At 41.6% G+C, this 13513-nt stretch overlaps 1 protein-coding gene across 2 annotated transcripts in view; it reads right to left on the bottom strand.

The window, feature by feature from the left end:
- Positions 1 to 12465, bottom strand: part of ANTXR2 (ANTXR cell adhesion molecule 2) — a 292455-nt gene extending 279990 nt beyond the window's left edge. Inside the window, exons 1-3 of one of the 2 annotated variants that reach the window (XM_073543049.1) lie at positions 12188 to 12464; positions 11788 to 11970; positions 690 to 761 (exon numbers count right to left, since the gene is read on the bottom strand). In XM_073543049.1, the coding sequence (XP_073399150.1) occupies positions 690 to 761; positions 11788 to 11936 (221 nt within the window). In that variant the 5' untranslated portion in view covers positions 11937 to 11970; positions 12188 to 12464. Of the gene's footprint in view, positions 1 to 689; positions 762 to 11787 lie in introns of both variants that reach the window. The other variant, XM_073543041.1, reaches the window with a different exon arrangement.
- Between the last annotated feature and the right edge of the window lie 1048 nt (positions 12466 to 13513).

Raw genomic sequence — 13513 nt, 5'->3', positions numbered from 1 at the left:
GTGGGCGGGAGGGGCAGTGTCTAATTGCTGGAAAAAGAAGCATACTTTTCTGATAAAATATATTACAAAATTTACTATATTTGCGTGTACTATTGAATTAACCAAAGTGTGCCGAAACAATAGTGATGAAAGATGGCTTTTAGCTTGCCAAATATCATATTAGAAGAGAAAGGGAAATGATAGTTTTCCCAATGGTCAGTCCATGATGATTCCCATCTATCCTACCAATGGTAAGAAAGTAAAAACGAAGTGGTGGGCAGTACCAGTTCTATATAAGCTATCATTAGTTAGCTGTGGGGGAATTTCACACATTGTGTAATACTTCTCTACCCAAAAAATATTTTTTCCATTCCCTTAAAAATCTATTGGGCTAAAACAAATATTTTTTTTTCATGGAAATGTGGACTGGAATATTTTTTTTTAGTGGATCTATTTCTCTTAAAGACATTTAGAGCCGGATAAACTTAAGACAAATTTTTGTGACATTTGAAGGTGTTTTAGGCGAAAATTCTGGTGAACACACCTTCATCTGTTGGGCCCCAAATGCTGTGTTATTTCAGTCATGTATCAAAGGAATTTGCAAAGTAAAGGTTGAAACAAAACAGCTAAAAAGAAATAAAGTATTTTCTCATTTTGTCTCACAAGCACATACTCTTATTACAGACATGACAGATCAAACTGAACGTTACCTCACAAATCTTTCTGTAAGGGTCTCCACAAAGTTGTAGATTTCCTGCCAGTTGTGTGCCACACTCCCCGACCTTAAGAGAAGAAGCAAATAAGAAGGCTAAAATAGATGTCAGACAGTGCTGAATTGTGCTATTAATAGATAATTTTTTAAGGGGAATCTGTCAGCAGGTTTTTGCTATGCAATCTGAGAGCAACATAATATACAGGAATAGACCCTGATTCTAGGGACGTAGAATACAATACAATCAGTGTTTTATCAGCAGGAGATTATTACTACAGGACAACTGGCCTATGGATCCTAATCCAACCATCACCCCACCACTGATTGGCTGCTCTCTGTCACTATACATTGTACACAGAAAGCAACCAATCAGTGTTGTGGGCAGGGTTACACAGGGCTCAACATCTGAGCTCTGCTAGATCTGCAGCAGAGAACTGTGTCTATCATAACTGCTGCACCTTGTAAACTAAGTGATACATAATTGGAATCAAGGTCTCTTTTCAAACCTGATGCTGCTGTCGGATTACATAACAAAAAACCTGCTGACAGATTCTATTTAAATGGGGTTTTCTTGCAATTACAAATAATGCCTTTTGGTAAGACATCTCAACATGGGCATCATTAAAATATTAAAAATATATCTGGAGTTCCTGACCATTAGCTATATGTAATGATTAATGCCGTCTCTTACATCTGGTGAAGCCGTTTTAGTAGGCACAGATAAATGGTTTTGTGTGTCTGCTATGGAGCCAAGCTTGTCTTGTGGCACTTCCACAGAACAACACATGAAACGATTGGAAGCATAAAGAAGCAAGCGGGAAGTTCTCCGCTTCCGCTGCATGGCTGTGTGCGCATGACGCTAACACTTGCAATAAGCATGCAAACGCACATGAAAATGCCAGGCTAGGAAAATAAGGTACATGCCTGGTTTTACATTGATAGCAAGACATATTCCAAGTTATACTATATTTATATCTATTATTATCTAAGAACCATAATTAGTAGAAAAATAAACGTTTGTATTAAACAGACATGAATACAATTAAAACTAGGCGCAGTAGCAGTATAAGGAAACAGTATAAAAAAAAGTGTTTTTTTCATATTATAGTACATATCAGTAAGGCCACATGCACACGCTCAGTACTTGGCGAGTTTTTTTACCTCAGTATCTGTAAGCCTAAAACAGGAGTGGGACAATCAGAGGAAAATTATAATAGAAACATGTCACCACTTCTCTATTTATCACCCACTCCTGGTTTTGGCTTACAGATACTGAGGTAAAATACTGACCAAATACTGAAGTAAAATACTGACCAAATACTGAGGTAAAATACTCACTAAACGAGGAAAAATGCTGACCAAATACTGAGGTAAAATACTGACCAAATACTGAGATAAAGTACTGACCAAATACTGAGGTAAAATACTGACCAAATGCTGAGGGAAAATACTGACCAAATGCTGAGGTAAAATACTGACCAAATGCTGAGATAAAGTACTGACCAAATACTGAGATAAAGTACTGACCAAATACTGAGGTAAAATACTGACCAAATACTGAGATAAAGTACTGACCAAATACTGAGGTAAAATACTGACCAAATACTGAGATAAAGTACTGACCAAATACTGAGGTAAAATACTGACCAAATACTGAGATAAAGTATTGACCAAATACTGAGGTAAAATGCTGACCAAATACTGAGATAAAGTACTGACCAAATACTGAGGTAAAATACTGACCAAATGCTGAGGGAAAATACTGGCCAAATACTGAGATAAAATACTGGCCAAATACTGAGATAAAATACTGAGGCAAAATACTGACTAAAATTAGTACCAACATGGCCTAAGAAAATAGTTGTGCTCTACCATCGCAGAAGAATGAAGCTAAGCACTGATCCAAGAAAAAATGAGAAATCCTCTTTGCTACGGAAAAGCACCCACTCTTTGTCCGATCAGATGATCTAAAACCACTTCCTCAATGAATACACAAAGTATAAAAAAATCTTTGAAATTCATTTTACTGCTGGAAGGTGCCCATGACTGTACCATATTTCCTCTATGTATTTAGTAAGGAAGTGGTTTCAGAAGGTCTGTTCGGATGATGAGTGGATGCCATTCCATAAGTAGCAGGATTCCTCATTTATTCCTGGAACAGTCAGAAGGACTTGGACGTAGGTCCCTTATATACTGTGTAAAGCCTCATTCACACTCTGTTGTTTGAAGTACATGTGGTTTCCCTTATTTTCAGGGATATCATCCGGACCCATTATATCCTATGGTTCTATGAACATGTCCGTGTTGTTATACAGACCTTGTGTCTGCACGAAGCACAAGGAGACAGGTCTGTTTTTTTTGGCAGCACGGATGACAAGGGCCAATACAAGTCTGTGGGTCCATGAAAAATGCGTACAGCACCCAGGTTGCATCAGTGTGCCGTCCATGTGCTGTCCGTGTTTAACAGTGAAAAGTATACGAGAAGCTATGTAATTTCTTTATCCATCTATGAAAAACACTGATGACATACTGATGGTAAAAACAGACATACTGATTGATGACACATTAATAACACACTGATGGAAAACACTGATGACCCCAGTACCGGTTTGTCACGTACATGTTTTATACGAACGTGTGAATGAGGCGTAACTAGTAGATTACAACTTGTGTGCTACACATTGGAAAGCAACGAAGATACCAGGTGAAGGGCGCTCTGATGACAGCGGATGAAATCGAATAACCAAAACAGTACGATAATAAAAATTAAAAAAAAAAAATATTTAACAACACAACACGTTTCTCCAGCCTTCCTCAGGTGTCTGAAGGTTGATTATTATATCTCCATATGGGCTAGGTGGAGTCAACAATCAACGTGAGAAATCACATGACACTTAACATAACATTTATCATCAAAAGTTTAAAGGGAATCAGTCACCCCATTTTAACGCTATAAGCTGCGGCCACAGCCATCAGGGGCTTATCTACAGCATTCTGGGGGTTTAAAGTTCTCACCACACATCTAGATAAGTTCCTTGGGGCGTCTAGTTTCCAAAATGGGGTCACTTCTAGGGGTTTCCACTGTTTAGGCACATCAGGGGCTCTCCAAACGCGACATGGCGTCCAATCTCAATTCCAGCCAATTTTGCGTTGAAAAAGTCAAACGGCGTTCTCCCCTTCCGAGCTCTACCATGCGCCCAAACAGTGGTCTACCCCCACATATGGGGTATCAGCGTACTCAGGACAAATTTCTCAATAACTTCTGTCATCCAATTTCTCCTGTTACCCTTGGGAAAATAAAAAAATTGGACCTGAATTCATTTTTTTGCGAAAAAAAGTTAAATGTTCATTTTTTTTTTTTAAACATTCAAAAAATTCCTGTGAAGCACCTGAAGGGTTAATAAACTTCTTGAATGTGGTTTTGAGCACCTTGAGGGGTGCAGTTTTTAGAACGGTGTCACTTTTGGGTATTTTCTATCATATAGACCCCTCAAAGTGACTTGAAATATGATGTCGTCCCTTAAAAAAAATGGTGTTGTAAAAATGAGAAATCAGTGGTCAAATTTTAACCCTTATAACTTCCTAACGAAAAAAATTTTGGTTCCCAAATTGTGCTGATGTAAAGTAAACATGTGAGAAATGTTACTTATTAAGTTTTCTGTGTGCCATATCTATGTGATATAAGGGCATGAAAATTCAAAGTTGGAAAATTTCAAAATTTTCACCAAATTTTCATTTTTTTCACAAATAAATGCAAGTCATATCAAAGAACTTTTACCACTAACATGAAGTACTATATGTCATGAGAAAACAAGGTCAGAATCACCGGGATCCATAAAAGTGTTCCAGAGTTATTACCTCATAAAGGGACAGTGGTCAGAATGGTAAAAATTGGCCTGGTCATTAACATGCAAACCACCCTTAGAGGTAAAAGGAATCCGTCAGCAGGTTTTGCTATGTAATCTCAGAGTACCATGATGGAGAGGCAGGGACACTTAATCTAGGGATGTGTCACTTACTGGGTTTTGTTGTTTCACTACAATGACTTTTATCAGAAGGAGATTATCACTATAGGACTATATGTTGCGTGCCTCCTGGTCCAACCCCACCTTCACCACTGATGAGCAGCTTTCTGTCAATATAATTTGTTCACATAAAGTTGCCAGTCAGTGTTGTAGGCGGGTTTGCACAGGGCTCAACATTACAAGCTCTGCTATATGTACAGCAGTGAAAACGAAGTTTCTATCACAAATCAAAATTAGGTCTATTTACTCTAGAAAAGAGAAGACTTAGGGGAGACTTAATATATATGTACAAGTATATCAGAGGGCAATACAGAGATCTTTCCAATGAACTGTTTGTACCAAGGACTGTGACAAGAACAAGGGGGCATTCTCTTCGTTTGGAGGAAAGACAATTTCTGCACCAGCATAGAAGAGGGTTCTTCATGGTAAGAGCAGTGAGGCTCTGGAATTCTCTTCCTGAGGAAGTGGTGATGGCCAACTCACTGAATGAATTTAAGAAAGGAATGGATGCTTTTCTTGTGAGTAACAGTGTGGGAGGAATGGCCCCCCTCGAGTGGCTGCGCCGGAACCAAGGGAGCAGTCATCTGGGTTCCGGGGGAAACTGTCCCCGGGGGGCAGAATTCAGAGACGGGCGACCTTGACAGACAGAAGGCCTAGGGGAGGGACAAGTATAAGGGGGCGAGGAATTCCCCGAGCGATGAGTCAGCAGACGGACGCAGAGACAGAAGGAGACGGTGGAAGCAGCTGAGGGTGAGAGCAACTCACCAGTGTCAGGGGGGGCTCCAGCGGCATCAGTGCGCCGGAGAGCGCGAAGACTCCATCACCGTCTCAGCAACTGGGCCCAGCAACTCCACGCCGAGAGACCACCAACCCGGACGGCGAGGGACTTCTGAACGCTAAGTTGACTTTATAGATAAGGACCCGTAGTCGACCATACCGCGGCCCTATAGTGACCGGCCGTTGCCGGGAGTAGTCGTGCTTTATTGTTGGTGTGTGCCTGTATCGTGCCCCTGCGAGGGCAATTACTGTTACCCTTTTTTATTTGGTGAACAGGCCGGGGCTGAGGAAAGTTCCCCTCTAGCCCTTATAAAGGTTAATATAAAAAGCATCTACCGTCTCGCAACTCGTCACTGCATCCTGTGCACCTGTGAGTACTACAACAGTATAGAAGGTTACGAATAACATACAGTCATGGCCAAAAGTATTGACACCCCTGAAATTCTGTCAGATAATATTCAGTTTCTTCCTGAAAATGATTGCAAACACAAATTCTTTGGTATTATTATCTTCATTTAATTTGTCTTAAATGAAAAAACACAAAAGAGAATGAAGCAAAAAGCAAAACATTGATCATTTCACACAAAACTCCAAAAATGGGCCGGACAAAAGTATTGGCACCCTCAGCCTAATACTTGGTTGCACAACCTTTAGCCAAAATAACTGCGACCAACCGCTTCTGGTAACCATCAATGAGTTTCTTACAATGCTCTGCTGGAATTTTAGACCATTCTTCTTTGGCAAACTACTCCAGGTCCCTGATATTTGAAGGGTGCCTTCTCCAAAGTGCCATTTTTAGATCTCTCCACAGGTGTTCTATGGGATTCAGGTCTGGACTCATTGCTGGCCACCTTAGAAGTCTCCAGTGCTTTCTCTCAAACCATTTTCTAGTGCTTTTTGAAGTGTGTTTTGGGTTATTGTCCTGCTGGAAGACCCATGACCTCTGAGGTAGACCCAGCTTTCTCACACTGGGCCCTAAATTATGCTGCAAAATTTGTTGGTAGTCTTCTGACTTCATAATGCCATGCACATGGTCAAGCAGTCCAGTGCCAGAGGCAGCAAAGCAACCCCAAAACATCAGGGAACCTCCGCCATGTTTGACTGTAGGGACCGTGTACTTTTCTTTGAATGCCTCTTTTTTCTCCTGTAAACTCTATGTTGATGCTTTTGCCCTAAAAGCTCTACTTTTGTCTCATCTGACCAAAGAACATTCTTCCAAAATGTTTTAGGCTTTTTCAGGTAAGTTTTGGCAAACTCCAGCCTGGCTTTTTTATGTCTCGGGGTAAGAAGTGGAGTCTTCCTGGGTCTCCTACCATACAGTCCCTTTTCATTCAGATGCCGACGGATAGTACGGGTTGACACCGTTGTACCCTCGGACTGCAGGGCAGCTTGAACTTGTTTGGATGTTAGTGGAGGTTCTTTATCCAACATCCGCACAATCTTGCGTTGAAATCTCTTGTCAATTTTTCTTTTCCGTCCACATCTAGGGAGGTTAGCCGCAGTGCCATGGGCTTTAAACTTCTTGATGACACTGCGCACGGTAGACACAGGAACATTCAGGTCTTTGGAGATGGACTTGTAGCCTTGAGATTGCTCATGCTTCCTCACAATTTGGTTTCTCAAGTCCTCAGACAGTTCTTTGGTCTTCTTTCTTTTCTCCATGCTCAATGTGGTACACACAAGGACACAGGACAGAGGTTGAGTCAACTTTAATCCATGTCAACTGGCTGCAAGTGTGATTTAGTTATTGCCAACACCTGTTAGGTGCCACAGGTAAGTTACAGGTGCTGTTAATTACACAAATTAGAGAAGCATCACATGATTTTTCTCACAGTGCCAATACTTTTGTCCACCCTCTTTTTTATGTTTGGTGTGGAATTATATCCAATTTGGCTTTAGGACAATTCTTTTTGTGTTTTTTCATTTAAGACAAATTAAATGAAGATAATAATACCAAAGAATTTGTGTTTGCAATCATTTTCAGGAAGAAACTGAGTATTATCTGACAGAATTGCAGGGGTGTCAATACTTTTGGCCATGACTGTAATATTATAGGTAGATGGTTGACCCAGCTTAGGGGAAGGAATTTTTTTCCCTATGGAGAAAATTGGCTTCTACTCTGTGGGCTTTTTGCCTTCCCCAGGATCAACAATGCAGAACAGCTGCACTAAAAATAGGCTGAACTAGATGGACATAAGGTATTCCTTCAGCATTCAAAACTATGTTACTATGTTACTGCTGCACCCAGGAAATGAAGTGATACTTTGCTTTAGTATGGGTTTACTTCTCTACATCGTGCTGCTGTCAGATTACAAAGCATAAACCTGCTGACAGCTATAAGATTGTCTTATTTTATATAATAATGCAGAATGTCTCGCTAAACATAAAATACATCTGAAACCCCTTCATTCAGTTGCGTCTTTTGCGACACAACCTTGGCAGATTTTGCTTTGTAAATCTCATCCCATTTTTTGAAGCACATGTTTCTGCGATGGAATTTTCATAAGGCCTCTTTCACACTTCATTTTTTGTGTCAGTTAAAATCCGCCAAAAAGGCGGAAAAGCGGATCCGTTACTAAGTTATGTGAACGGATGCCACAGGATCCGTTTTGTGACGGATCGTCAGAATGAAGAATTTTAAAGGAACCGCTGGCCGGGAAGGAGAATTTTCTCCCTGACTTCTTTTCTCCGGGCATGCGCAATGGAAAATGCGGATCCAACAACAAAAAAAACGTTGCAAGGTCCGTCCAAGCATGCCGGCGGACGAAAAAAATTTGGCGGATCCTCACAAAAACGGATCCAACGGATGGCCATCCGTCAAGATCCGCCAGTAATGCAACTCAATGGGGGAAAAAAACGGATCCGCAAAAAAAAATGGCGGATCCGTTTTTTCAAAACCTGGCGGATTTTGACTGATGGTCAAAAATGGAAGTGTGAAAGAGGCCTAAGGCTTCCCAGTGAACATGACATCTTACAAATAACAATGTGGAATTCATCCAGAAATTACTGGAACATTAATACATAGTTTGAGTTTTTGTTGATGGAAGTGCAGTATGTACTGTACTGTTTCTGACTGCAATCACTAAAATTCCGGACTTTTATAATTCCAGTGCTAAGAGAATATTAGTTCTTTGCATTTCGTGAAAGTTCATTCTAGATTTGTGTGGTCTGGAGAGGTAAACATTTCCTCAAATGTGGTGCTCCACACATATGGTAATCTTCTGGGTTAAACCAAAGCTTTGCAATCTAATGATCAAGACTTGAAATGTGAGCAGAGTCTTGGGCCAAATTTCTGAAAAGCATATTCAAGATACTGCAGAGTTTGATGAGCGCTGGCTAGAGACACGTAATCAGTCACATCTGTATATGGCTGTTACTATTCAAAACAGTTTAGCAGAACTGAGTGGAATAAGACCAGTGAATGTGCGTCCAGCACAAGGGTAATTGCTGGCACAATGAAAAAAGTGACTCAGAGTTGAAATATATTCATGTCTTCTGTTAGGTAGAAGGCCACAACAAACACCGAGCCAAATGAGAAAAATGAACAGTGCAACATACTACAAAACCAAAGTAATGGAAGAAAATAATAGCATTATTAATAATAAAAATAACTGTATGAGAAAGCATGGCAGCTCCAAATAAGGCCATCACAGACAGACATTTCTCAGGCCACTCTGCCCAGCAGGTCCCAATGGAATCCTGGCCGTCACCCATCACGTCTAGTCACTGTATAGGGATCTAGAGCAGGGTTCTCTATGTTACGAGCATTGAGTGACTGTCAGGCAAATGAGTGATCTGGTAAAATTTAGTCGACGAGAAGTCAGGGACAAGATCAGGAGATTGGTGAGGTCAAATCCACAAGAATTATAAGGCAAATGAATGGATGAAACAGTGAGAGGTCAGCAACAAGTATCACCTAAGATGAATCAGGAAGCTGGAGCGCAAAGGACAGCTCACCAGCGATCACATAGCGACTTGCCAGCGAAACTGACACGTTAATATCGTTGTCGGGATCGCTGATGAGTCGCTATGTGTGACTCCAGCTTTAGATCAGCGTGGGTCCCAATACTTGAACCTCCACCAACCACCAAAATGAAAGACCTATGATCTGTACTGTCTTCAGGTTCTTCCTTTACAACAAAACTGCAGCAAGGAGGGGTGGAATCAAGGTAATGCAGCCAGGGGAGAGCAAGGGACATGAAACCTCCATTCAGACAACTAGTTGTGGTCCCAGTAATGGAGCACACCCCGATCCAATACTTATTACCAACCAGGTGGATTGGTGACAATCTGTTTAGTCTGGAATACTCCATTAAAGTTTTCAGAACTACCAATGACACTTAAAGGTTTGCCCTTCTCTTACCACTGTTGTGTCCTATGAGGCATAAAACTGATATACTTTATAATAGGTTGCTCATAATCTATGGCAGGCTGTGCTAGCAAATTATTTGATTTATTCCGTAGGCTGAACTGTTTCCTCCATACCACTGGACAGTATAGAGTTAAAGCCTTTATTATGTTACGTGCTACCAGCATTATTAGTAGGAAAACACTAGAGCATCATTTGCACTGCTCAAATACATAATTCATACTTAAAAGGATCAATAGGCCTTATTATGGCCTATCCCTCTAAGAGCTCGTGCAGATGATCACATTTTCAGTCTGAAAGCCATCCTACAAAACATCAGATTCAATTGGGCCAATCTTTTTCCTCAGACAGGACCGCCGTATGCACTAGTTCACTCCCATTATCGGATCGCACCCAGCCACGCAAGTCAAAGAGTCCATGAAAAACATTGGACTGCACTTAGATGACAACTGAGTGCAGTCCAATTTTCACTTACTGACAAAATCGAGAAGAATGAGATTTATTTTTCCATCTTCTCCTCATCTGCAAAAATCAGATCATTCTATGATCACACTCTGATCTGAGTCTGATTAGCGTAATCGGCCCGATTCTCTCAGATGAGAGAGAAAACTGTTGTGTGACCCTAGCCTTACAGATGGATATCCTCAACATGATATAACACTCTATAAGCCAGGACAGACACCCCGTCTAAAGTGTATTCTTCTCCACATTGTGTGGACTCTTGGTAGTTAAAACCTCCATGACTAGTACTAGTTCATCACCGAGGGACCTGTGAAGGGACTGTCTAAGCTTTTACACTTCACAGATCATCAAAACTAATGAAGATGATCCCACCAAGGACAACATCTACAAGGAGTTTCCTCCCACACTCCTAAGACATACTGATAGGGAAGTTAGATTGTGAGCCCCAATGGGGACAGGGATGGTGTCTGTAGAGTGCTGCTGAGTATGAATGTGCTATATAAGCAAAGTGTAATAGTAATATCATCTTTTCAGTCTCTGGGGACACTAAATTGCAATTATAATTAATCCTCACTACATGAATTGATACATACCGTAACTAGAAGGATTGCCCATTCAGGACCCTGGTAAAGCTGGATACTGTGTGGGAGCAGTAATGGAGGCCATATTTGGTATTACCCGTAGAGAAATGTATTTTTGTTAGGGGAATACTCCACATGGTAAGCACTTTCAGTTACTCTTCAGACATAACGTACTAGATATCTACGGGTTAATCAATACCGATACGAAAAAATAAATCTCTCCCCTGGTAGGTTAACTTTCCAGGCCTCCATGGATTGCACAGACTGGGGCAACGTGTGTGACACTGACAGGTCATCAGAGCTGCTGGGCTGAAGTTCCAAGGGTGAATACAGAGAACTTGTAAGAGGAAGGAAAGAAGGTGGAAAGCTTCATTACTGAAACCAACATCTGGCCATGATGTCTCCTCTTTTAACCCCTTCTGGTGAGCAGCCTTTCTTAAGCACATGCTCTTCCACTCCCCATACATGTTTATCTCTTTCACATCCAGACTTTCTACAACTACACAACTTTCCCTCTAACGTCGGAGATTGTTAGATATACTGAATAAACACAAAATAACAACTATGGAGTGTAGTGCTTGTAGACAATGTTACTTTGTAGCTCAGCTGTATGAGCAGGATACCCCTGGCAGTACACAGTGATGTCTTGTGAGCAGCTGTCCTCTACACTCCACATCTGCTGTATAATGCTGGAGGATGGCGTGACTGCAGAGGCCAATGGCTAACATCTGCCTGACCTGTAATGCACTCCTGGGGCCGCAGGAAATCACATCAGCCCTCATACCATGAGCTCAGCACAAGGGAGGATGCTCCAGTCCTATCAGCTCATTAACTGCTTCATGGCCGCCAGAGCCCCCAGAACTCAACCCTCCTTATACTCACTTGTCCAGGACGAAGTAGAGGTCAAAGGCTCCTTGACATGACGGCTCCTCAGCCTCAGCTGGTGGAGGAACACATGAAAGCTGAAGTATCAGTCCTGCAAGTAGGATCCATGGTCCATGGAGGTGCCCAGTCCTGCTGCTGCACTTCATCTTGTCTTCTACCCAGGGTGGGGAAGGATCCTTACTGTAAGATGAAGGCATACACAACTGCTCAGAGTCCTGTGACTTCGTCTAAGCTGGTCTATGAGCAGCAGCACATCCTCTCTCCTCCATACACACAGCCTGCCACACTTCCTATTCTGGGTGCACACTACATAGACTATGCAGTTCCCAGGAAGGCTCTCTAGCCCACCCTCTCCAGCCCTTCTCTCTATCTGGGCTGCATTCTTTTTGTACTGTACCCTTCTTCTCTTGTGTGTCCCAGGCTGTGATCTCCAGATCACAGCAGATCCTCCTTGTGCTGCCTGCCAGCCCCTGTGTGTGTGTTCTTTCTTTCCTTCCTTACAATCCTTTGCAAGCTGATCAGGAGTTTGGGATCAGCTGTTAGTAGTTTGTGGTCACTTGGTGTCTCCTTGTCCTTTGTCTTTCACCCTTATATAGAAGACAGCAGAAGCAACAATCTGGTTCTAGCCCCCCGGTTGTGGGATGCGACTGAGCATGCCTGGAAGGGTGGGGATTGTACAGTCACTGGTGCCAGCACTGTTGCAACTCTGCAAAGTTCTGTGAAACGACTCAGCCTCACACACACCTCCTGACTGTGACAGCTCCAGGGACCTGGACTGCTAAGTGTCAGTGCATTGCCTTCATTGTGACTGATGCTATACTCCACCTATGTTACTGGGTAGTATAACCTTACAACAGTGTGGAAACTCAAGATCTACCACAGGAGTCTGAATACTTTCTGTACCCACTGTATATTGTCACATAATTAAAAGCACTACATGTAGATGTAAAAAGTCAATCCAGGAAGAAAAAAAGGAAAGCCATGCCTCCATGCTAGAAGAAATAATGACACATAGAGAGATAAAAGCAGTGTCAAGTAGTGTAAAGTAAAAGAGTTACTATAATAAAATATGTAAACCCACGTGGCTAAATATGAGTAAAAGAATAATACAGAATACAAGAAAATGGTAGATCATGTAGCACAAACATTCAAAATCAGACTCAGTAGAGCAATCACACATAGAATATTACATATATTCACCCTGAAAACATAGATTGCCAACCTCACCTGATGCTCATTTTGCGCTACTGCTATTTCGCATTGTTGCTTCCTCTGGACAACATGGAACACTCGACAGATGAGGGCTGCTAACTGATTTTTTAGGGTGTATCAGTTTTATATACAATACATATGGTTTTGAAGGTTTGACTCCATGATCTACCATTTTCTCGTATTTATTATTGTACTTTTACTCTGATTTACCCACTTGGGTTTAAATGCTGTATTCTTCCATGGTAACTGTTTTACTTTACAGTACTTGCTCCTCTCCAGTTGTCTAGTTGTCATTAATTCTTCTGTCCAGCTAACCTAGTTTTCGTTTTTCCTTCCTGGATTGGCTTTTACCTCAGTGTATAGTGTTTTTTATTCTTGATACAATTAGTAATGGGCGAACCCCTAGGTACGGCAGGTTCGCCCGGACCGTTAAAAAAAACTATTTAACATGGGAGGCACGAACATTCAGTGTTTGCCATGTTGTCATGCAAGCACTGCTTCTGATCAGCGA

The sequence above is a fragment of the Dendrobates tinctorius genome, unplaced genomic scaffold (genome assembly GCF_039654945.1).
Source record: "Dendrobates tinctorius isolate UK_male_01 unplaced genomic scaffold, ASM3965494v1 ptg000011l, whole genome shotgun sequence".
Taxonomy (NCBI): Eukaryota; Metazoa; Chordata; class Amphibia; order Anura; family Dendrobatidae; genus Dendrobates; species Dendrobates tinctorius.
Note: the sequence above shows the minus strand (reverse complement) of the source record. Positions and strands in the feature narration are given on the sequence as shown.